This window comes from Cryptomeria japonica, chromosome 5 (assembly GCF_030272615.1).
Source record: "Cryptomeria japonica chromosome 5, Sugi_1.0, whole genome shotgun sequence".
In the NCBI taxonomy this organism is placed as follows: Eukaryota; Viridiplantae; Streptophyta; class Pinopsida; order Cupressales; family Cupressaceae; genus Cryptomeria; species Cryptomeria japonica.
Window position 1 is genome coordinate 311,324,183 of NC_081409.1, and position 26,597 is coordinate 311,350,779.

Here is a 26,597-nt window from a genome sequence, read left to right on the forward strand (position 1 = left end):
TATCTAAAACATATCTCATGTAAGTCCAGCATGAAACCTTTCATTATACCACTGAAAATAAGACCTTTAGAGTGTTGAATTGCACCATTCATTATATTAATAAGAGGTTGCAAATTGCCCATCTGCTAGACCTTGTCTTTTATCCGTAGTAGAAACTTGCAAACATGAAATGATTATGAGCAGTTAAATGATTGAATTAATCATATGATAAATCAACACCACTTACCAATTACGTTAGGAACACCAAGCTAGATCACTAGATGCTTGTTGGTATATTAAGTCACATTCCAGATTTATATTTATTCATTAGAATCAAAACTAGAAGTTCTAATCATAATTTGTAACAATACTCTAGGACAATCATGTCCTTTAGTGTCAGTGATGTCTAGCATGCACATACCATGTGAAAAAGTATGTAGTAGGTCAAGTAACCTCTTTAAACTTACCAAACCACCTTTTGCTCCAGTTGTTGTCATCAACGAAAGACAATTGCTAGGAAAAGGCTTTAATAATCCTTTTGGAAAAAGGCTGTTGTTGACTTCAGATGTTATACGATTCAGAGCACTCGACATTAGCCTGTCCAACCGAGCAGATGCAGTTTCTCCTTTGCTTCGTAGAACTTTCTCGATATCCTCTCCCAAGTGCACCGAATCTACAACAAAGGAAAAAGAAAATGAAATGCAAATTCTCTCAAACTTGAGCAATGACACTGAGAATATTTCACCTGTGAAAGATTCCCTTAAACATTAAAATTATAAGAGGAATACAAAATTGCTTGCAAAAAAATTTACTTCAATAGCACTGTTTTTTAATGAAAAATATTTAATACAAATATATCACTAGGAGGAGAAAAAAAGAGCCTTTGTTTGACCCAGAATTCTATAATAACTTATGACACTGTAGAAAGAAAGCGTTAAATATGGGTATCCCTATAATGCTAATTACACAAGGAAACACCATCAGCAATCTGTTACATGATGGGAGCATGAATTCTAAAGTACATGTAAACAAGATATGCAATTTTAAATAGGAAATGGATAGCATACATACTTAGTTACATAAACCAACTAAAAGAGATGGGCATTGACTTAGAAACCCATAAATTGAGGATTATTAATGTGGGATCTAAAATAATAGAAGAGCATTCATTGACGACAGAATCCATCATTTTAGTGACAAGACTAATGTGGTTAAACATGTATTTCATTTTTGTGTTAAAGCAAAACCGATTTCTGTAAAATGACCCACTGTGAGGTTTACCATTCATTTCAACTGAGTCATTTACACCCAAATCAAGAATGAAATTGTTTTAGTACTAAAGTCATTTCAACATTACACACACACACACACAATATTGAACTGAATCAGAAAGAATAGCAAAAAAAATGGCCCCTCTTGCTTCTGATTTTTATTTCTGATGACCCTGAGAACTTCAAAGTATGGATGTAATGCTCTCCACTTAACTCAGGTAATCCATCCAGAATTTATTTATACTAAATGTAACCATTTCTGAGTAGAGCAATGTTAACAAACCAACATGCAGAACTATTATGCTTGTCCTTCCCACATATTTAGAAAGGAAAAAGATTCCACTTTGATTAGATTTCTCAATGTGCCCAAGATCAAAGTTCCTTTGCCTCACCTTCTCTCTAGAAATTTAAATTACTTTACCGTTTTTGTAAAGTACTCAAACTTTGGCTAATGTATCCATTTTCTTTTGGAACTTGAAACTGATTCTTATGATGTGTTTCTTGAAACTGTCAAATGAATTGGTGTTTACTGCTATATCTGATAAACTGAATACATGAATTAATAATAAATATGACAATGCATAGCAAATACAGGAGTAAAATGTATCCTTATACGCACATGACTTTATTACAGGAGAAAACTAGAGATGATCAGCCAAGGATCGGAGTGGATCCAACAACATCATACTACTTTCCTTGATGTACACAATATATTTAAAGGACCCGACGGTCGCCAAAAAGAACACAACCGTCAACCAACCATCACTTATAACTACCCGAGAGTGACAAACAACTTAATACAAACAATTAATACACTGTCGGATAACCAATATTATCAAACATAGCAATAGACATTGTACACAAACTACAACATCCCCACTAAAAGAATAAGTCTTCTTCTGAACAAGAAGTAAACATCAAGTAACATTTAGGAAAACTAATGACAAGAGCGTAGACAATGACTTGTACTGTGCAAACTCAAACTTGTAGTGTGCATGAAAAATCAAATAGGGTTCTGCAGGCAATGCCCCCAACAGGGTCAAGGGGTCCTAAACAAGCAAGAAAATGATGTGCACCATGGAGTTTTGTGTGGTTCTGAAGATGTTAACTATTGAGGTGTACGAAAGGGAGAGGAAGTTGTCGTATGGTGAGGGTATGGGCATGTCATCGCCAAACTCTAACAATATCGTCCACCAAATGTTGTCATGCCCTCCTTGCCAAGAATGAAGTATAATGATTTTGTCACTCATAAAAAATATACTCTCACCAAAAATGATAATGTAGCCAAGAGCGCAAATAATTTAATCATTTAATTCTTATTGTTGGTGTAATTATGTATTCTTATAGGATATAATTACACTTAAGTTAACTTAGGATAATGCATCTCATCACAGTTTGGATATGAGACACTTAGGGAAGTGTGCACATAGGGATGATGCTCGTAGGATAAATTCCACCTTTTGTGGTCTTATCTTGCTGTTACATTTCACATTCGGTGGGTGATCCACCTCTTGTGGAATATTATATTATTTCTCCTACCTACCCTTACTTTTTCTCACCTACCCTTGTTTTTCATTGAGCCATATGTCATGATTGTGTGCTCACATATCCATTTGGCCTTGCCTATATATGCAAGGCTATATTCATTGTATTGGTTAATCTAGTTGATCATTTGTATATTGATGGGAATACAGTTTGTTCTTGTCATACTTTTGTCTCTCTTTTGTGCTTTTCATTGTGCCCTTGATCTTCACAAAATCTCACATGGTATCAGAGCCATTGGGGCTTCATTGATTGATTTTGGGAGATCTTGGAAGGCTTCTATTTTCGGATCTGAAGTACTACGCGTTTTGGAGGCATCCTAGAGCATTTTCGACCTCGCCATTGCGTCCGGGAGGCCATTCCCATAAAAAATCGAGTATAAACTCGACCTATTTTGGCGAAAGTCGAATTTTGGGTGTTGGAGGAATTTTTGCCCAATTTGGGCGGTACGGTACAGATTTTTCGAAATTTAAAAAAAAAAAATCATTTTGATAGGCAAAAAATTATTTTTTTGGAAAAGTTTTAAAAAAAAAATCGAGGGAGGTACGTTGACCCCACCCCCCATACTAGTAACTTACACACAGGTGTACCGCAGACCCCATACCTGCACAGTCTATCGGCGGCGTCCTCTGCGTCCTCGACGGCGTTGACTTCCGACAGCATCCGTCGGCACCCTGCTCATCGTCGGCCCCGCCCCTCCGCAGTTAGCCACTCACCGCCGGCCCCGCTGCAGCAGCTCCCGACCGGCCACCGGGCTTCAATCATCGGCTCCGGCCACCAACAGCCGTCGGCGACCTCCCGCCGCTGTGACACATCATCTCCCCCGACGAACCCACGTCCACCACATCGCAGGAGGCCAGTTGCCTATGGGAAAACACTCTGACACGTCATCTGCTCAATCAGCCCCCACATCAACATTTCCGTATGGTCAGCCAGGGGGTGCGACGACCATTTTGACAATCATACGGCCGTCAAATTTAACACAGTGATTTGCTAACGTCAACCTGTGTCGACACCTTTTTGAAAATTTTCAACCCCTCTCCGTTGAGCAATTTTGTTTTTTGGTGTAATTTTTTTTTATTTGGGCTAATTTTTCGTCCTCTCCGCAGTGGTGTGGTTATTTTCTGATTTTGGTGCACAGGTTTTTCAGAATTTTCAGATTCACTCAGTTGTCCCTGTCCAATCCTCAATTTTGCAACTTCAAAGGCTTCGTTTGGGCTCATACGACCTCGTTTTCACGTGCCGTTTTTTTTTAAAGTGCATATTTTTTCGTCTACTTTCATAATCTATGATCAGTTTTCAGAGATTTTGAGTGGATCTTGTATTTTCAGATATTGGTCCTTTTTTGCCTACTTGATACTTGTAATTTGCTTGGATCTTAGTTTAGATCTCTTGCATTTTCAATTTGAGTCTCCTTTGGCCTCTCTGAGGTAGTTGTAAAGTTGAAATCAAAAGTCCACTTTGCCATTTTTTGCAAGTGGCCTATTGTACAGGCACTAAGTATAAAGTGCCAAATCATCATTTTCGGGGGGGTTCTTTGATTGAGTGAATTTGGGGGGATCTCTTGTGTGATTGTGCCTCTCTTTCCTTGTGCTCTTTCATTTTTGTTGCTACGAGTCCTCATAAATTTCCACCTTTAACTCCACATAATTATGCATCTTGGAAAATTAAAGCATGGAGCAAACTAATGGAAAAAGGGCTCACGCATTACATAGATGGAACAATAGCAGCACCACCAGATCCTAAGGCTAATCCTAATGCTCAGTTAGAATGGCTCACTAAGAATTGCATGGCTCTTGGAACTTTGCGTAAGTATGTATGAGATGACCTCATTTTTCACATTGAGAAGTGTTCTACAATCAAAGAGGCTTGGGACATCTTGCAGGAATTGTATGGTCAAGTTGATGAAATTAGAGGCTACAAGATTGACAATGAGCTCACCAAATTGGATCCCAAGAGTTTTGGTACAATCCAAGATTATGTCACCAAAACAAATGAGCTAAGAGCAAAGCTTAAGGATTGTGGAATTGACAAAAAGGATGCTCAGTTGATATTCAACTTGTTGGACAAGCTTTCACCTGAATATGCAGCAATTGTTTCTAGGTTCCAAACTCATCGTTTGACAGTGGGGAGTTCCTACACTATGCCTTCATTTGATGTTTTCACAGAAATGTTGATGTTGGAACAATCTAAGTTGTTGAACATGGGGATTCTCAAGTCTTCAAAGTCCAAGGCTTTGGTGGCTAATCAAGGGAGTCAAGGAAAAGATTCCAACAAGAAGAAGCAATCTAAGTCAAAGCCACAACAGGAAAAAGGACAATCATCCTCTCCATCACAAGGCGATTTTTCATCCTCTTCCAAGAAGGGGACTCCACTTAAGAAGGATAAACCAACTCGTGCTTATTGCAAGAAGTATGGTCATGATGACCATCGATGCCACACCAAGCAAGTTGATGAGTGGACACATCTCCTTAAGAAGAACAACATCAATTTGCCATCCGCCTACAACAAGAAGGAATCATCTCCTTCCACTTCCTCACAGCCTAAGGGAAAGGGGCAAGCATTTGTGGCTAAAACAGGTTCTTCACAGTAGTGGATACTTGACTCAGGTGCCTCTTATCACATGGGTTCTACAAACGAGTAATTTTCTTCATTGGAGCCATCAAAGGTACCTCACATTTACATAGGAGATGATACACAAGTTAAGGTTGACGGGAAAGGTTCGGTTGACATGGATGATGGAACATTTGAGAATGTTCTTTATGTTCTGAACTTGTCTACCAATCTTCTCTCTATCTACCAAATCACTCACTATGGGAATGGGTAAAAGGTTGAGTTTACACCTGATTCAGTTGTGGTAAAAGAACTTGATAATGATGCCTTGGTAGCAGTGGGACAAGTCAATGACATCTCAAGGCTTTATTCATTCTCCCACTTTGTGCCAAGTTCTCCTTCTAGGGCCTTGCTTACTCATTCAAATTCAGAAAGTAAGCTATGGCATGAGCAGTTTGGTCACCTCAATTACCCCTATCTTCAGCAACTTAGCACTAAAGACATGGTCACAGATCTACCTCGAATCAGTTTTTCAGAGGGTGTATGTTCAGGATGTTCCATGGGCAAGCATCCCGAGGAGAAGTTTGATAAGAGGAAAGCTTGCAGAGCTTTGGAAGTTCTTCAACTTGTTCACAGTGATGTAGCAAGTCCATTTCCATCACCTTCATTTAGTAGGGCCCGCTATGTCCTCACCTTCATTGATGACTACTCCCGCTTCACTTGGGTCTATTTTCTTGTTCATAAGAGTGAAGTGCTTGACAAATTTCTAGACTTCAAGGCTCATGTGGAGAAGCAATCAAGGAAAGTGGTCAAGATTCTTCGCACAAATAATGGAAGGGAATATGTGAACAAAAGACTTGAGGTTTTTTGTACATTTGAGGAGATTGATCTTCAGCATTCAGTTGCCTACACTCCACAACAGAATGGAGTTGCAGAATGCAAGAATAGAACTCTTAAAGAAATGGCTAGCTGTATGATACATGCACGTTCTCTTGATCCCACCTTTTGGGCAGAGGCTATCAGTTGTGCCACATACATCCAAAATAGGGTTCCTCACAAAGATTTGACATGTATTACTCCTTTTGAGGCTTGGGCTGGTAGGAAACCGATTGTGAAACATTTCAGAGTCTTTGGGTGTCCAGCATGGGCTCGCATTCCTCCGCAGAAACGCAAGGCATTGGAACCTCAGAGTTTGCCTTGTATTTTTGTTGGATATCCCGAGGGTGTTAAGGCATATCGATTGATGCATCCTGAAACACATGAGGTATTTATTGAGAGGAGTGTTCATTTTGAGGAAAGCTCTCCTAGCTTAGCCTCCCTTCCTCCTCTACCTTCCTCCATTGTGGATAGTGATGTGAGTGATTCAAATAATGAGACTCCTTCAACTCCGACTCGCAGGGTTACGCCTCCGCAGGGTCCACTTGCAGTTGAGGAGCCTCGTTCTCCACCTCCACCTAGACCTCGTTGGGCTCGACAGACACTTGAGTCAGCGAGTTCTCTTGTTGGGGATCCTTCAGATACACGGAAGACTCGATCACAGCATCAAGACCTTCCACATGCATACATTGCTACCGCTTCCAATCCTCAAACATTTCAAGAAGCGTCAGCGGTTCCCGAGTGGGACCAAGCTATGGAGGAAGAGTATAGTTCCTTGATGAGGAACAACACATGGGATTTAGTCCCTCTCCCTAAGGAGAGAAAGATGGTTCGATGTAAGTGGATCTATCGGACCAAGTTTGCAGCGGATGGTAGTGTGGATAAGTATAAGGCTCAACTTGTTGTGAAAGGTTTCTCTAAGGTTCCAGGTGTTGACTATACTGAGACCTTTGCGCCTGTAGCAAAGATGAACTCCATTCGCTTGACACTTGCTATTGCTGCAGCTCATGGTTGGGCTGTACATCATATGGATGTGAAGAGTGCTTTTCTTCATGGGGATCTTGATGAGGAGATATATATGGAGCAGCAACAGGGTTTCATCCAAGATTCTTCCTTGATTTGCAGACTAAGGAAAACTCTCTATGGCCTTAAGCAGGCCCCCAGGGCTTGGTACGCCAAGATGGATTCCTTACTTCTCTCAGTAGGGTTCACCAGATGTCATTCTAATCCGAATGTCTACATTTTGCGACAGGATGACTCACACTTGATCCTTGTGCTCTATGTTGATGATTTGATCATTACAGGGAGCACCGCATCCATCATTAGTAGTGTCAAATCTACTTTGCATGACAGATTTGCTATGACTGACTTGGGTCTTTTGCACTACTTTCTCCAAATAGAGATTTCACAGTCATCTTCCGAGATTACTCTTTCGCAGCCCAAGTATGCTCTTGATCTACTTGCACGCTTTCAGATGGCTGATTGTAAGCTTGCATTGACTCCCTTTCTTTTAGGAGTCAAGCTTGAGGCTAGGTGCTCTTCTCCACCTATTGATGCCACATTGTATCGTTGGCTTGTGGGTAGTCTCATCTACTTGACTCACACATGCCCTGGCATTTCATTTGCGGTTGGCATGGTTTTCCACTTCATGCAAGAACCACATGAGCTTCATTGGAAAGCCGCCAAACGCAATCTACACTACATCCAGGGTACACATCATTATGGGATTCACTATGCAGCAGGCACAGGACTTTGCTTGGTTTGTTACACAGACTCCGATTGGGATGGCGATCTTGATGATCGTAAGTCTACTTCTGGTTACAGCTTCCACCTTGGTTTGGGCCCCATTTGTTGGCAGAGCAAGAAAGAGCATGCTATTGCTCTCTCTTCGACTGAGGTTGAGTATCGAGGGGTTGTTAATGCAGCGACTGAGACCATTTGGCTTTAGCATATTCTCACAGAGTTTGGATTCTCCACTCCACAGCCGACAGTTATGCATTGTGACAATCACAGTGCTATTGCAATCTCGAAGAACCCGGTTCAGCATCAGCAGACCAAACACATCGAGATTCATATGCACTACATTCGAGAGCTGCTTCAGGAGCAGGTCATTGATTTGCAATATTGTCCTACAACGAAGCAGGTTGCAGACATATTCACCAAACCCTTCACTGGGAGTAAGTTCCAGCAGTTGCGAGCTCTCTTGGGGGTACTGTTGTGACCTTTTCACACATCGCCCCATCGCAAATGGGGACCCCCTCTTTTTGCTTGTTTTTCGCTCGTTTTCGCTTTCGTTTTTAGGGTTTTGTTAGTCAGTTAGTTGTCTGGATTTAGGGCTAAGCCTTAGGGTTTTAAATTTTGCCTTTTCAAGCCAAAATCCAGTCATTTTTGAGAGCTTCTGAGCTTCTTTTCTAGAATGCAAATTTTGAATGCAATGATTTCGCCAAAATGGTCTAATTTTCAATTGGAATGTTCATGCAGAGCTTAAATTTGTCTAAGTGTTAAAGATGAAATGTGAATTTTTGTCTGGTTGAATATTTTGACCAAATTTTGACCTTTTTGAATTTTGATCCTGGGCATTGGAATTGATTTGTTTTCGCCTCGTGAAGTGTAAAAATGTGAAAAATCTTGTTATTTTGGCCTGTAGGAGCAAAATCGCTCCTGTCCCTCAGTGAAGGACGGGAGCTCAATCTCAAATATCTCATCATCCTTGCAGAGTCCAGACAAATTTTACGTTTGAAGTGATGGAGAACGGCGAGATCTTTCCATTGAATATAAATTGAAGATTTTCATGAGCACAGAAATGCCTCCAGGAGGAAAATCGCTCCTGTCCCTCAGTGAAGGACCGGAGCTACAATTCAAATTTCGTCTTGTCCTTGCAAGATTTTGAAAGCTTAATGATTTGAGGACGTCCGAGGGAAGATACTTTGCCAAATGAATATAATTTGATATGCAAAAACGAAGGAGAATGACCTATATTGACCAAATCGCTCCTGTCCCTCTCCAAGGGACCAGGGCGAAGTACCTTGTAGCTCTCGTCCCTCTCCCAGGGACCAAAGCGATTTCCTTCATTTTGCAAAATCCAGACAAGGGTCAAGGCAAGTTTACGTTCAAAAACAAAGGAGAACATGAGATAAATGCATTGAATATAAATTGAAGATTTTTGGGACGTCCATACCAATGTTAAATGCCTAGTTCGCTCCTGTCCCTCAGGAAGGGACCAGAGCGATTTTTGATATAATTACTTTTCTTGCAAAGTTACAAATGATGTCAAGGCATGGACGAATAGAGTGAAGAAAGACGAGTCCGTTGAATATAAACTTGGAACCTGGCAAAGTGAGATAGTGGCCACAAGGGAAGGATCGCTCCTGTCCCTCTCCAAGGGACCAGGGCGATGATGATGATAATACTCTCTACGCAAGGTTCAAGGCCGATCCAAGTCAAGACGAAGGGTGGCGAAGACATTTTAGAGCATTTCCATCAAGCGCAAGGTTGTAAAGGTCATCACATGGAAGGAACGTGCACTCTAAGACCCAGATCGCTCCTGTCCCTCTCCAAGGGACCAGAGCGATATTTCCATTAAGGCATCGATTTCAAAGGATAAGCAAATATTAAGTTACCAAGAGGACTTAAAGGATGTCATTTCATGCAATGAAGATAATTGCAAGTTGGTAAGAACAAGAACAAGCTCGCAATGATGAACTTCGCTCCTGTCCCTCTCCAAGGGACCAGGGCGATGTTAGATGTATTAACCATTTCAGGCAAAATTTACGTAAGGACAAGATTTCGCAAGGTCTTAGAGGGTCCACGGAAGGGTAGAAAGGTGATGCATGAAGATTTCAAACGTTAGATAATCACCAAAATGGACCTAGGGATCATATCGCTCCTGTCCCTCTCCAAGGGACTAGGGCGATTTGCTTTGGATTCCTTGTTTCGCTTCAAGTTTAAGCTAAGTTAAAGATTCACAAGGTTATGCAAGGTCCATGGCATCGTTTGAAGATAATTTGCAAGGGTTTGAACGTCTAAACATCGCCAAATAGTGTAAAAGCCCCATATCGCTCCTGTCCTTTGGACAAGGACCAAGGCGATACTATCAAAACACCCACGTTCCTTCAAAGATCAAGGCGAAGCAAGGTTAGGAAGTGTAAGGGACATCGTTGGGAAAACGTTGCAAAGGAGATCGAAGTTTAAAAGTTGCCAAGATCAAGGAGAAATAATGGATCGCTCCTGTCCCTCTCCAAGGGACAAGGGCGATGATCCTTATAACATCGAAGGTACCTTGCAAAAGCGAGTGGGACGTGCGTGGAATGGACAAGCGATGATATTATTCGTCTTACAATGGAAGTTTGAAGGTCAAAGATACAAGGTGAACGTGAAGACATGGAGATCGCTCCTGTCCCTCTCCAAGGGACAAGGGCAATGTTAGGCAAAACACACGATATTCTTTGAAAATCACGTTAAGACAAGGACGCACAAGGTTTTAAATAGCATTTGGAAGATGATACAAGGAAAGGATCGTACCAAAATGGAGAATTTCAAGCAAAAAACTTAGGATCGCTCCTGTCCCTCTCCAAGGGACCAGGGCGATAATGGTCATAAGATGCATTTGTTCGCACAAGAAAGAAATTCAAATTCGAAGGACCACCAGATGATCGATTTGGAACGTGAAAATGAAGGAGTTGAACGTTGAAAACACAAGAATCAAGACCAAAATCATGGATCGCTCCTGTCCCTCTCCAAGGGACCAGAGCGATGAGGTACGTCCCTTTATTTTCATATTTTTGGCGCCAAATTAAGCAATTCAAATATCCTTAAATGCTAAATCGATTTAAAAAATTGAAAATCCATTTTTATTTGGCATTTAATATGGCGTTATCTCTTATTAATTATTTTTTTTGCCTTTATTTAAAATCGAAATTCTCATTTAAAAAACGCAAGGCATTAATAGTTAATTATTTAATTAATAAAAAATCGAATTGGAGCGCTCATATATGGAGGTCGGCCTTGTCATTTCATTGCAAATCATTTAAAAAATGGTTTTATATTTTATCAAGTCGGCCTAAGGGATAAATCGATGAGAGCGCTATATAAAGGGGAGTGGAATTATCACTTTCTACATCATTATTTTACCTCTCTACATGCGAATTAAGGAAGACGAAGGAAAGTGTTAAGTGTGTTCGAATATAGTGCGAATATTATCCAAGGGTGGCGCGCTTAGTCATCAAAGGTGGTGCGATTTCAAACTAAAGGGTGGCGCTAATATCATCTTGTGTGGAGTGTGAAAATGCTTGAAGACCAAAGGTGGTGCGAATTTGAAGATCACGCCTAAGGCGAATTTGCTAAAGACTGGGAGATTTATTTGTGCGAACTTGAAGATCCATTTGAGACCACGTCCAAGGCGATAATTGAAGATCACGTCCTGTCCAGAGGTGGCGAAGTCAATTTTGAGGAGATCATATTGAAGATTACTTTATACCTCAAATTTTGCCTAGGCGAATTTTGTTTTTGCATTCTAGAGTTAGCTCTCTATCGAGGTATGGCGATTTATTATTATTGTTTTATTCATTCATCGTCATATTTCAAATTTTGAAATTTTGATCCTTGAATATCTCTTAGCTCAATCGTTGTATTTTAGGAAGTGATAACTCTAGAGACTTATCATGAGGTTTCCTAAAATTTATCTCTCTTATTTACGTTATTTATTGCAAAATCTAGTTCTTATAATGAAATGTTGTGTAGGTATGACGACCCCAAAGGCGGGAGCATCCACCAGTCGCTCGGCTCTCATGAAAGAAGATCAGAAGACCGAAGAAGTGGAGACCAAGATCGTGTCCAAGTGGAGCAACATTGGAGATACAAACTTGGGGAACTTTAGCACGAAGAAGTTCCGAGAGGTCCCTTACATCGGCAAGCCATCACCTGTCGCCCGGAGAATAATAGAGAGTGGCATCATCAAGGCGGCCGGTTTTCCTCCAGCCATTCAGTGCCATGAGTTGATGATCGAGTGTGCCCGTCACTACAATCCACAGTCCAGGACAATTGTGTCCAACGAAGGAAACACTTTGGCGTACCTTTCAGAGGAAGCCATAAGTGAAGCCTTCCATCTTCCAGAGCACAGGGACATGATATACAAGAGCATTGAAGGAGCCAGATCAGTGTATGATGATGATCCAGATGCTTGCCTAAGCATAATCAACAAGAACTGGCTACTTAAGAGTCGTCCCCGTCTGAGCAAAGTACCGAACACACCACACAGGATTGATTTCCAAGAGGAGTACAGAGATTTGATCACCATGCTCAACAGAGTCACAGGAGCACCTCATGCCTTCTATTTTGAGAAATGGATGTTTTACTTCATCCAGGTGATTGTTCAAGGAAAGGGTACAATACATTGGGCTAGGATAATTAGCCATTGCTTAGACGTACAGTTGAGAAGACTCAGGGCTACTAAGTCCTTCCACATGAGTTCATACGTCATCTATGCCTTAATCAGGAGCGTTGAGTACGCAGGACTACCTCACAGAGGAGTGATTGGAAGAGGACCCGGCGAGGTCAGAGTTTGTGAATCCTATACCTACTTGCATCATCCACCAGGGAAGAACTACAAGTTAATCAATGATACTTTCACGATGAACATCACAAGGACGTTGCAAGGAGGGATTCACAACAGATTATCTCAGGATGCCCAGGAATTCATCAAGAGGTACGGTGCTTGGTTCATTCAGTTTCCCAAGTTCACTTACATTAGAGTGTATGGATGTCCTTTACCTCCATACATGTTGCCGAGGTACCCGACAGACAGAATTGTGTTACTTGAAGTAACAAGGCAGTTGGCAGCATATGTGAAGGCATTCAGACACAGACATCAGAATGGAGTTCAGGTACCTATTATTTTGGGTAATTCAGTTGAGGTATGTCCTAATGTCTTAGCCATGGATGACGCAGAGAAGGAGTTAGCCTTGTATCCTTTTTCATCTTTTGCTTGGAGGAATAGTTTTGATCCACATGGACATTTAGAGGAGACGGTCGGTAGAAGATTTAGACATGAGTACCAGATTGAAGATTTTATGATGAATCTCCTAGATGATCTTGAAGTGAAACGTAAGATACATTCTAGATTGCCTCTGGATTTCATCAGGAAATGTAAGATTTACAGAGTAGCCGACCAAGCTCAGGACAACGGCAGGCACATCCAATCTTCATATGATAGAGAAAGTAAAACAATAAGTTTGAATTGGAACGAGCCCGAGGCCGTGGATTTAGATGATTTGATGGCACCAGTCTTGTCTTGTACTCGCAGATGGGTAGACGTTCAGCATCAGAAGTTGAGAGAACAAGGCATAGCTATGTCTTTTACTTTGGAAGAAAAGCCAGCCGAAGGTGGAGCCAGTGTTAGTGAAGGCAATCCTAATCCTAGGAATTCAGGTGAAGGTAACCTTCGATGTGCCAGTGAGGGCAATCTCCATTCGAGAGGTTCGAAGAGAAAGGAAAGATCAGAAAAGAAAGAGTCTTCCAAGAAAAAGCAAGGTGCCAACAAAGATCAAGCACCAGGTACTTCTTCCAGACCAGAAGATAGAGCAGTTCGAGTAGAAGAGTCCATGGAATCGATGGTACAGAATGACAGACAGGAGGAAGAACAGGCACAGCATGTTTCATCCGATGGATCTCTCCAAGACTATGATTTAGATAATGATAATGAAGTAACATCTCCTCCCAGACAAGAAGAAATAGTACATAAAGAGATTCAAGTTCAAGAGACAAGATCAAATATCCCAGATTGGTTGAAGGAAAGATTGACTAAGGTGATAGTAATAGAGGACGAGGACAGTGCAATTGATTTAGAGAGCCTCGTGGGACGTTCACATATGACAACAGAGAAAAAGAAGGCTACAAAGATGTCCAAGATGATTCGAGATGAGACTGGATCTAGAAAACTGCAGATAGCTACACCGGCAGCAGACAAATATGAGGGTGAGATCCTAGCAGAGGACTATCATATACAGACTATTGAGTTAGGACCATCCACAGCAGAGCAGACTTTAGATGATGCCACCGACACATTTGAGGCATTGAAGGACAAGTTTAGAGAAGAAGTAGAAAAGAATAGAAAGCTTGAGAGAGAGGTCGGTGCATGGAGGACTTATTTCAGTCACATCAATGAACCTTTGGGACGTCAGGATCCAGTTAGATCACCATTGCAGGCATTACCCCTTCAATCAATCAATGAAGCAGAAAGATTCAGGAACCTGGTCCAGCGTACATGTATTTGGATGGATAGATCTCACACGGTGGCCATTGAGTTTGTTACAAGGATGTCGAAGATCACCCACCAGGCTATCCAAGTTCTTGAGATTATTCACAGATTGATGGCAACAGTAGCTGCATTTGCCCATACCAAGGACGTTGTCATCCCTGTCTTGAAAGTTATAAGACACACATCTAGAAGAATTTTAGCACAAGAGAGGATCTTAGAAGGTGATTCTCACAGTTTGTTTCAGTGGTCAACCTTACTCCATATAAAGAGTGTTCTCTTTGAGGACATCAGTGTTAGATGTGGTCAAGTTGAGGAGGTGATCAATCCGATCCAGGACAGAGTATTTGAGGTACTTCGTACCATTCTTGGCAGAAGGATCGAGGTCGAGACAGATGTGGATATACAAGAATTTGAGGATAGAATCAAGATCATCTTTCGCAAGGACGCAGATGTTACAGATGAGCAGTATGATCAGATGTATGCCACCATGCTCCTGATTGATAAAACAAAGGAACTTGAACCTACTTGGGACACAGCTCTTCTAGATGCATTTGATCAGGTTATCCACTTAGAAGAGAGTATCAAGAATCTTCCCGAGATTCCAAGCACAGAAATCGAAGGAATCGTGACAAAATTCATTGCATATGCTAAGAAAGAGAATTGGAAAGGGAATAAGATTCTAGATGAAAGGTTGTTACAGATGACATGACATCTTATTTCTCATTGGTTGATACCTCCAAGATTTTTGTGCCAAATTTAATATTTGGCTATGTATTTAATATTGTTCAGTAAAAAGGAGGTCATTTGTAATAAACCCTAATTAGGGTTTAGGTGTCATGATCTTGTCCATTGATTTGCTTTCAATCTGGACCTTTCATTGTAACTGGGGATGCTATTTATACCCCCATTTTTCATTTCATAATATATAGAAAAATAGTGAATAAGTGTGAGAGAAGCAATTTTTTATTTTGTAGCAAGCTTGAGTCTTGAAGAGAGAAATTCAAGCAATTGTTGTATATGATGACTTGGAAATCAATAAAATATTGAAGTTATGGTGTTTTGTTGCAAGTTTCTTGAGTTATCTTCATGGTTGTTGGATGTACTTGAATCACGCTCAATCGAAGTAGTTTGTTAATTTGAAAGACTAAGTGTGAGATTTGATATTTGGTAGGATTCGCAATCCAAACCACTAGCTTCTTGCTGATTGTAGGAACGCCTTGTGTGGTCGACTGGAAAACATTTTGAGTCCTTAACCTTCAAGCATTTTCGCATCTAGGATATGTACCTTCGTAGTAGTGTCCTTGGTCTTTGATGCATTGAATACCATTATTACCTTAGAAGATCGCACTAATTTCAATTGAGTTGTTATCTTATGGCAAAATTGAAGTTGGTTGAGTCTTGCCAAATCTCATTCATGCTAAGTCGTTCATAGGGTTAGGCTAGATTAGACTTCCTTAAGCCCTGTCCCTTTTCCATTTTTTTTGAAAGTTCCTTTTAGATTAGTAAAATCTTCGAGCTTTTGAATCCGTAAGACGCCTTGAAGGAAACAGCAAATCACATCATACCACTAAAAAAGCTTGTCCACACGTGGAGACCCCACTAAAAGAACCTTGGAGTCCATCTAACTGATCCTTTTTGCAGATCTTCAGCAGTTAGAGACTATTTTCTCAAGAGAGGATAAGATGCCTGTCGGTATTTTATTCTGTGTATGATTGTGTACAAAATACACGTCAACAGGTACGGGATGCTTCATTAGGGGGGGAATTTTTCCTCTTTGAGGTTTTGTCCTTCTTCTTTGAAAGTTTTTTGTACATTTTTTCTCTCTTTTGGGGGGGAGTCTTTTCCCACTGGGTTTTCTCCTTTTCTTCGTTTGTGAGAGATTGCATTGCATAGGTTTGATAGCATTTGCCTATTGTACATGGGTACCTATCATGGCCTAGTAGCCGGGACCCATCTTGCATTGTTGACATGAGTCTTCATTCCCCTAAGTTGCATTTAAGGGGGGGTGTTGGTGTAATTATTTATTCTTATAGGATATAATTACACTTTACCTAGGTTAACTTAGGATAATGCATCTCATCGTAGTTTGGATATGAGACACTTAGGGAAGTGTGCAAATAGGGATGATGCTTGTAGGAGAAATTCCACCTTTTGTGGTCTTATCTTGCTGTTACATTCCACATTCGGTGGGTGATCCATCTCTTGTGGAATATGATATTATTTCTCCTACCTACCCCTACTTTTTCTTACATACCCTTGTTTCTCATTGAGCCACATGTCATGATTGTGTGCTCACATATCCATTTGGCCTTGCCTATATATGCAAGCCTATATTCATTGTATTGGTTAATCCAGTTGATCATTTGTATATTTATGAGAATACAATTTGTTCTTGTCATACTTTTGCCTCTCTTTTGTGCTTTTCATTGTGCCCTTGATCTTGGCAAAATCTCACACTTACCCTTATGCTTTTCACATCTATTTTTTTCTCTCTCCTCCATACTTTTTAATATTTTGTAGTTTGGCCTCCACGTTACCTTGAATTTCCGACAAATTAATAACTCCCTTTTAAAAAAAATCTTACTCGTTGGCTCCACTTTAAATTTTTTTTTTTTTTTTTTTTTTCCGACTCCATTATTCTTTGCTTTCCATTTTCCATCCCTCCTAATTTCCTCTTCCTTTTCTTGTAAAATTTCAATAAAGTCACCTCCACAATTTTACATGCTTTCATCAATTGCACTTCACTGAGAGTTGTAGATTCAAGTAAATTACATGTTAATGAAAATACCTAATAGTCCTCCATATACCAATGAGATAGGCCACGAAGAGAATTTGTCTCATCCTCTGAGCATGACTCAACTCCAAAACTCCTTCGTTGTTAAATTCAATCTGACCTTAACTCCATCCTTTCTTCTACAAAATTTGAATCTAACAAATCCAACGAAGCTGCTTCCCAATTGACGGCTTAGTTTTTTAAATCAGTTACATACTTCCAACCTTTGTTCTCAATAGAGATAGTATTCTTTTTCCAATTGTGATTGACTTTGGCAGCTACCAACCATCCTCTCTCGAGTAATGCATTATATGCTTTCTTTTGTAATGGGATGACCACAAATTTAAGAGGAACTATTGGAATTGCCTTTTGTGGCATCAGTGCCCCCAACGGCTTGATTCCATGTTGGTTGGCCCCTACTAGGTGAAATGTTGGTGGCTAGAGGGTTGGTTTCGCGAGGCACTTCCAGGTGTCTTCGAGCAATACGTTTACTTTGGAGCCTCCATCGATGATGGAATTTGTGAGGTTCTTCCCCATGATTTCAATCTGAACGACAGTTGGCTACTTCTCAATGTTCATTATCAATCGCATTGGATTAATCACTTGCTCACCTTCGTGCAATGACTCGAGTGTCATGTCTTAGCTTGAACCTTCCTCTCGCTCAGTTTGGTTGTCACCAACAATGTTTGTGAGTGCCACTCTCAGTTGTGGCATAGTTTGTAGAAGGTCTATCACCTTGATGGGTATAGTTGTTTCCAACATTTATTGTACGATGTTCTTTTTCCATTCCAACCACAATGAAGTACTTGTTGCTTCATTGGGGGTTCTCTCATTCGCCATCACCCATTCTACTTTGGCTTTGACCTCTCAAAGTCTTTCTTTCTCTATACGAAGATTTGGATACTTTGAATTCTTCATTTGTGCTCTAGTAATTGCTAGGACGTCCTCATCTTGTCCCTCCACGTCTAGCATGTTGATACCCTTTTTTAATTGGGCAATCAATGTCTTCATGATCACTTGATCTACATCATTTGCACAATAATTGTACGTTGTCTTACTTATTCTAGCAATCTCTCACAAAGTGTCCTCATTCGCTACATTGTTGACTCTATATGATAGGATGTCCTTTGGAGTCGTATTGTATTTGATTTCACCCTCCTTGTTGATTTCAATAACTGCCTGCTGATGCATTTTGTGGTTTCGATGGAGTGGGCTCTCCCTATGTGAAGAGTACTTGTGTACTTATAGTCTTCAAATTGTATGGGTACTCCTTTATTGAATGATCCATCACATGAAAAATCTCACAAAACATCTTTCTAGGACAATTACCTTTCATGTGCCCCTCAATTTTGCACTCAATACACCATAGTTCATTAGTTTCTTTTTTAGTTCATTTCGCTGCCTTCAATTCTTTCATAATTCTCAACATATCGCACTGTAGGGCCTAAACCATATTGGATTCTTTGTCACTGCTACCTTCAATGCTCTCGTCATCATTTATCTTCCTATTCCCTTGGGAGGATGTTTTCTTTTCACTCTCAATGTTCATTGCCTAATTGTAAGCATCGGTGTATGAGCACGAAGGTAATACTTTCATCTTTTTGTGCAAGGAGGGGATCAATCCCTTGATGAACTACCTCTTCTTCAACACGTTGGCTAGTCGATTCTCCATCTTACTCAACAACTCCTTGAGCATATGATTGTAAGCCTGTACATTCTCATGCTTCGCCTATTTAGTATTGTAGATTTCAGCAACAATTTCATTATCATCTCGTAGGATTTTAAACTCTGCCTGGAATGCCTTCTTTTATCTTTTCCCAAGATTCTATGTGTTCATCTTCTAAATCTAAGAACTAGTCGATGGCTATTCCCCGTAACATTGTGGGAAATGCCCTCAACCAATAGTCTTTATCTAACTAACTGCTTGCCAACAAAATGGTTTTGCACGTCTTCAATGCCTCGTTGGATCCTTTGACCCATTCCCTGTGAACATCGATAGTTTCTGACAATCCACATTCGGACTTGCCGGAGGAGTCACCATCTTTCTCGCCTTCTTACTCCCTTGTGTGTCGAACTTGGGTGAACTATTTCAACCACTACATTCTGGTGCTTTCCCTGTACACTTAGCCACATGCGCATCATCTACACATCCGCCTCCATTGTCCCCAACACTCTTGGCATAATCAAACTCTCACTTGTTCATGTGCTCCCTCCGTTTGGGGATCTACAATTTGGATTCTCCAATTTTGAGTTCCCTTGAGATTGATAGATTCTCAATGCAGTGGAATGTCTATGAGTTCAAGATTTCTCTCTTTGTACTCCTTATCTGGTATTGACTCTATGGGCAAGTTGTCTACCTGATCAACAAGGTCGGGAAAGTGGTAATCACTCCTCGTATGATGTGTGCCTTCCTCGTCGGATGGTTTACTTTCCTTCCAACTACAACTCCTACTGACACTTCATCTTTTACTTCGTTCTCAAGAAAGGCTCCGACTTGGGAATCATCCGACTGGATTTTCCTCAAATGTCTCTCATAATCTTCTTCTTCATTCTATAAAGATCTCCTAATCGCTTGGTGTTGACCACCTTGTGGCCTCTTCCTACCTTTATTGGGATCTAAGGGCATGAATTGCCCAAATCTAACCCGATTACTTTGAAGGCAACAACACCAAAAGTTTATTGCTATATCTAATGAATTAAATACATGAAGTAATAATAAAGATGACAATCCATACCAAATACAAGAGTAAAATATATGTTTATTCGCACATGAAATTATTACAGAGAAGAGGACCAAAGATGGTTGGCCAAGAATTACAATTGATCCCACTACATCATACTACTTTCCTTGGCGTACACAATATATTTAAAGGAGCCAACAATTGCCAAAGCTTTTGCATGTCTTGGTCACTTCTCTCTTTCGCTCAATGTGCTCCTTTGCCAAAATATTTGTGAATTCAAAAAAAATATTTTACAATTTCCATAATTTACTTGTCCATGGAATTAATGTCACTCTAGAAACACTGATTTTCATCCCTTGTGTGTCAATTTTCTTCTATAAGTACAAGCCTCTTCACACTGATGGAAGATAACTTTTATCAAAGCCATCCATTGTGATTTCGAGTGTTTATTTTGCCTTCAAAAATAGGAACATAGATATTCATCCATACCTTAAGGATTTCAGAACCACATGAGTCTACTTGAGGAAGAGGACATTGCAGGGCATAATTTGCAAAACAATATTGGTCATCTCTGTCTACTTCTTCTAGAACTCACCATGCATTTATCGAAAAAATATATATTCCCCTCTTATTATATGAGATCTTTTGAACCAACAAGCAAGATGATCTAGATGGCTACATGTCTTGAGACTGAACTTAATATCCAACTCATTCATTAGAAATTTAGAACACAATGTTGGTGTAAATTAATATTTACTCACATGCTTAAGTTTACTTAGGGAATATGTCATTTCCTAGGTGTTAATTAAGGTTAATATTATTTTATTAGTTACCTGCATTTAGTATTTTGTGCCAATAGTTGGCAGGTAGTTGTACCTACTCTTGCACCTCATTGGTGCTCTCATAACCGCTCTTGCCTTCATAAGCAAAGCTCATGTAAATTTCATTTTATCTTAATCTCAATATCATTCATCTATCGGTGAAATATCATATTCTCTATTGTGAAGGTTTATAGCGGTTTTTAGGTTATGGGAAATTGATAATTCCTAAATGGTATCAGAGTGACCATTTAGCGACTCCTTCCGTAATTGAGAATGTTCATCAGTTTTTGAGATCATTATTTGTCTGCAAGCTGATTCGTTTTCTTTGTGAGTGCTATTTCATTGTCACACAAAGCATCAATTATTATTTTTTGCAACATATTATTTTCCTATAGTGAAAGCTGGCCCTTTTCAGGGACGTAGAAGGTTTATTACGGATTATTTGTTACCAAACCCATGTTTCATTAGATTGGCGGTCTCTTTTGAAGTTTGCATATCTTTTAATCTGCATTGATCATTATTCTGGCTCGATTCGTTTGGTGGCTACGAGTGCATTTGATCTGTTCATATCTGGACCGATTTGTTTTTGTCGTTTATTGGCGGATCCAATATTCATTGCAACACTATTGCCTTTAAACCAAGGCAAAAGTATCGTGTGGCTTTATCTGGCCATTTCTTGCTAATTTTTGGGCATCGTTGAGCCTCTTAATTGTGGTGGTGATATACATTTAAGGCAACAGATTTGTTTGCATTTCCTCCAGCCTGGTATTCCCTCTTTGACTAGGCGACTTGGCTTATATTAGATCGGGAGTTTAGTATCGCTTGGAGCTGCGTTTTTTTGTTGAGTGCCATACCTATTGATGCACTATGAAGTTTTTGGTGTGCATCGTGGCTTCTATATTGGTGTGTCAAGCTATTCTCAGCCCCTATATCCATTGATCTTCTCCCCTTTTTTGGCTGGCTCATGCAAGCCTTACATCCATTTTGGCAGCTGTATTTGAAGACTAGCCACAATTTTTTCACAAGCTATATTATCTTCGATAGATTTGAGTCGTTGTGGATGGATCTCATTTTCTGCAATGATTGATTTTGTGTTTGTGGGTTTATTGTTTGCCTTTAGTGGCGCGGATTAGTGGCTGGTTTCCTTGTAGCTGGGACCCATATTGCATCTTGCTCATATTGCATAATAATCTTCTCCCTAAGTTGCACTTAAGGGGGGGTGTTGGAGTAAATTAATATTTACTCACATGCTTAAGTTTACTTAGGGAATTTATCATTTCCTAGGTGTTAGGTAAGGTTAATATTATTTTATTAGTTACCTGCAATTAGTATTTTGTGCCAATAGTTGGCAGGTAGTTGTACCTACCCTTGCACCTCATTGGTGCTCTCATAACCGCTCTTACATTTATAAGTAGAGCTCAGGTACATTTCATTTTATCTCAATCTCAATATCATTCATCTATTGGTGAAATATCATATTCTCTATTGTGAAGGTTTATGGCTGTTTGCAGGTCTTGGGAAATTGATAATTCCTGCACACACAATTGGAAAAACCAAGTTGATAATATGGTTTTCATTGGAAACACACTCAATTAGGAAACTTATGGTGTCGTTAATGCAATAAACACATGAAACGGCAATGTAAATGAAACTGCTAATGAAAATGAAAGTAAATTTACAATAGGGTAACAATCTCTGTAAAGATGCGTGAAGCTACAACACTCATTTTTACATTAAGATAACTATTTAAAACATATTTTTTACTGAAAAAATAAAATAGAAAGTGAAGTCAATCACCCATAAGTCTGAAAAGCCACATGACAATTGTTGGCCCAAGATGAGGCATCTGTCATTATATAAACATTTAAAAACAGAATTTCTTAATTTTTAGCTCCCAAATTTTTTTGCATATTTGCAATTTACAATTTTGGTACACTTTGGTACATTTTTTGAGGGATCAGACAAATCCAGCCAAAATATATACCTAAGATTTTCCACATATTAAAGATGCTTTGAAATCAGATAAAAAAAGGACTTGCACCAAAGATGACCTAGTTTTCATGGTATTTTCAAAAAAATTGCCCAAATGGCCACTTGAATCATACAATTTGGGCTCAGGTCTTTTAAAAGGCTGTTTGTCTTCAGCAAGCTTGGCTTCTGCCCCATTTATCTCACGCTTCAACAACAAAAGATAAGTAACAACATCAAATGGACGTGTATGCTTGTTGGGAGGGGATCCTAAGAGAAAGAGAAGAAACTAGCAACTTCCTTCAGCTTGACTGAGCAGCCAGTTGCATACAGGATGATTCTAGAAGGAATACCAACACACGGGACTAAACCTGAGAAAAGATGAGGCCCAGAGAGTTTTGAGGAGCAACAAATGAAGAATTGCTTTGATGGACCCCGAAGTATATAGGTTGCCATGATACTCGAGATATGCAACACAATGGATGTGATTACAATCTAATATCACATTACATGTTTGATTGTTTCAGTACTTAGCTTTTTTGGTGTTTAGGCAGCAAGATCTAGGACATTGTAATGCCCCAATTTTGATGCTTAGTTGTACAACAACATTGCATTATTCAAACCAAAGTTGATGAAGAATTAATGTAGAGTCCAAAGGCGAGTCGCCCTCACCAAGGCCCACGGCCTCTGTGTCAAACTCGGCAAACTCGCCAAGTCCCGTGGGTTGAACAATGTCACCCAGTTAAAGAAAAATAAGTCAAAAAAAAATAAAATGTCATAGTTTCTAATGAAATAAAAGGGTAATAAGTTTTCTTCCACACCCTCAAAAGTCATTTTTGTTGTTTGCAAGCACGAGGAGAGAAAAAGAGAGTTTTGAGCAAAAATAGACGCATTGAAGAGTGGACCAGCAGATAGATTGAAGAGGAGATAAGGATTTTTGATTGTTTGTGCAAGTTTGTAGCTTGCATTCAAGCATTTGAAGGTGTTAAAGAAGGATTTGGAAGAGGTTTTCAAGCAAATTTATAGAGGTAAATACCATTTTTTTGTTATATTTTTTATTTTCTTACTTTCAAATTTCCATTTTTTTGTACATTTCTTTTGGTTTTTGTTTATTTTATATTGATGGAAAAATATGAAAGTTGAAACCCTAGTTTTGTTTTTTCTTTCTATTTTTTTTAGGTTTGAATTTATTTAGAATAGGAGACATTATGCTGATTTTTTCCATTTATAATATATTGCAACATAATGTGTTAGCCTAGTGGAAGTGGTGCCTCAAAGGCAGCCCCGGTTAGAAACGATAAAGCTTAGGAACATGGCATCACCAGTTCAAAAAAAGGAGAAGTAACATGTATTCATTGCAAAACAAAATATAATGGCGGAGTTATTAACCGGCTGAAATATCACATTGCACAAATAGAATGCCATGAAGCAAAACCATGCAAAAAAGCAACCCCTGAGGCTATTCTTGAAGTGCAACCTCAATTAGAGGAGTTTGAAGAGAGAAAAGAATTGTAAAGGAAGCAAATGGAAGAAATGGCAGTGATTGGTGGAGAGGCATCTTCAAATCCTCGACCTCCATTCCTTGGATCTGGAAGTAGTGGTAGCCCGAGTGTGAGTATTGGGCCTAACATTCATAAAAATAAATCCACATTAGACTCATTTATTGTTCCACACACGACTCCGGGTGCCCAACCATCGCTTGAGAGCATGGGTTGGAATAAAGAGAAGCATGATGCTACGAAATTTCATTCATTAGTATTTTGATTTCTGTCTTAATTTTATTGCTTTTAAGAAATTGAGAATTTAAGAGTATGCCACATTCATTATTTTAATTTTTAAGTTACAAGTAAAACTCAAGAGTTATTAGTTAATACTTATTCTGTTTATTTAATTTGTTTTAGGTCTCCATACAGGCAAATTATGGTAGTTGCCATTACTGTTTGTGGCCAAGGGTTCAAAGCCCCTAATGATGAAGAGATAAAGGCCCTATCTTGAATCAAAAGGTGGCTGATGTTAAAGCCAAAATTGCCGAGCAGCGTGAGATATGGAGGAAGGAGGGTTGCACCATCATGTCTAATGGTTGGATCGACAAAGAAGTAGAACACTATTGAGTTTTCTTGTCTCCTCATCAGGTAATTGTACTTTGTAGTTTGTAGTTTGTATTTTGTAAAGTATATTTTGTTAAAATAATATTAATATCTTCTATAATGGTCATCTTCTATTTTAAGTTGTCGACTTATTTAGCTTGTTAAGTTAGTTTTTTATTATCTAATTAGCTTTTAAGCTTTATTTAGCTTTTAAGCTTCATTTAGCTTTCACGCTTAATTTAGCGTTTAGCTCTTTTACTTTAACATTATGTTCTAATTATAGAACATTGTCTTGTAACCTCTATATATACGTGTGTATATCGTTCAATGTAATTATCCGATTATTTTGAGCAACCAATTTTTCATGGTATCAGAGCGGGTCGATGGGATTCTTTAAAGTTTGGCAAACTTTTTAATAAAAATTCATGGCCTTCTTTTTGGAATATTTTCCAGATTTTTTTTACTGTTTTTTATTAAAAAAAACGATTTTGCTTTTTTGAAGGCTTTTTGAGGGTTTCGAGGGTTTCTGGTTCGTGAGCGAATTTCTTTGTATTGGGCAGCAGTTCATGTTTTTTTTAGGGTTCTGGAGATTTTCGAGTTGCAACCTGGAGGTTTTTTTTGCAGATTGAAAATTTTTCTAGGGTTTTTGCAATTTTCGACTAGGGGTTTGACCCTTCAGTTCAAGTTGAAATTTTATTCTGGTTGCAGATTCTTGGGGGGTTTTTTGAGGCCTCAACTGGGTCGTCGTCAGATTTTTTTGGGTGCATCGTTTTTCATGCCTCGATTTTTGAGCCATCAAATCTACATTTTGATTTCAAATTCTTGGTGGGTTTTTTAGAGCTTTTTTGGGTTGGTCTCATATTTTTTGGGGTGCCTCGTTTTTCGTGCCTCGAATTTTTTGCCAATGAATTTGCCTTGGAATTTAAAAACAATCAGCGATTTTTGCGAATTCTGTGGAAGTCGGGAATTTTGTTGTCTTCTGGACACCATTTATGCTGTTTTAAGTTTGCAAAAAATTTTAATTTCTGGGTTTCTTCCAAACCTCGAAATTCACGCCTTAGAATTTGTGCTAGAATTCTCCTCCAGGGTTTCAAATTTTTGTGCAACCGCTTCTATTCTGATTTTAAATCAGAAACTTCCGTCTCATTCTTTGTGCCTTCACTAGGTTGACCACGTTCAACCTCAGTTTCTGTGATGGCATCTTTGACCAACAAAAGTTCAACAACTGCCACAACAGTTGGAAACAATCCATGTTCACGATATTTGAATATCGTTGCCTTGATCAGATTATTTTAGGCCAGATCTCGTCTTACAGGTCCCAAGGTTTTCACGATTTTTTCCTGAAAAATTGTCTGTCGGTTTTCTGATTTTTTCCACAAAAAATCATGGGTTGATTTTCACATTTTTTCCTCAAAAATTGTTCGCAGGGTTTCGAATCTTTTTCCTTAAAAGTTATTATCTATCATCTGCCAAGCTTGCATGGGATTTCTAGATTTTCACGATTTTTTCTTCAAAAATTGTTTGCTGGTTTTTATGATTTTTCATCAAAAATCATCTGTAATACGCGAAGTTCGAGTGGGATTTGTGATTCGCGAAGTTTTCTGTTTTGATTCATTTTTCTCCTCAGAAATCGAGCTTTGTTGCAGTCAATTTGGGTCACACCTGCCAAGGCGTACATCTGCAACCGTGGTATATCTTGCAATCAGTTTTGGAGTTGGTACTCTTTTGCAAAAGGGTTTGCTGATTTTTTCCTCAAAGCCATTGTTTCAGGCTTCAGTAATTCGTATATGCC

At 39.3% G+C, this 26,597-nt stretch overlaps 1 protein-coding gene across 3 annotated transcripts in view; it reads right to left on the bottom strand.

Moving 5' to 3' along the window:
- The window catches only part of LOC131062837 (DNA-directed RNA polymerase I subunit 1), a 159,017-nt gene that overhangs the window by 52,710 nt on the left and 79,710 nt on the right, over positions 1-26,597 (bottom strand). For all 3 annotated transcript variants that reach the window (XM_059221439.1, XM_057996582.2, XM_059221440.1), the window contains one exon: positions 447-652. In XM_059221439.1, the coding sequence (XP_059077422.1) occupies positions 447-652 (206 nt within the window). The remainder of the gene's footprint in view (positions 1-446; positions 653-26,597) is intronic.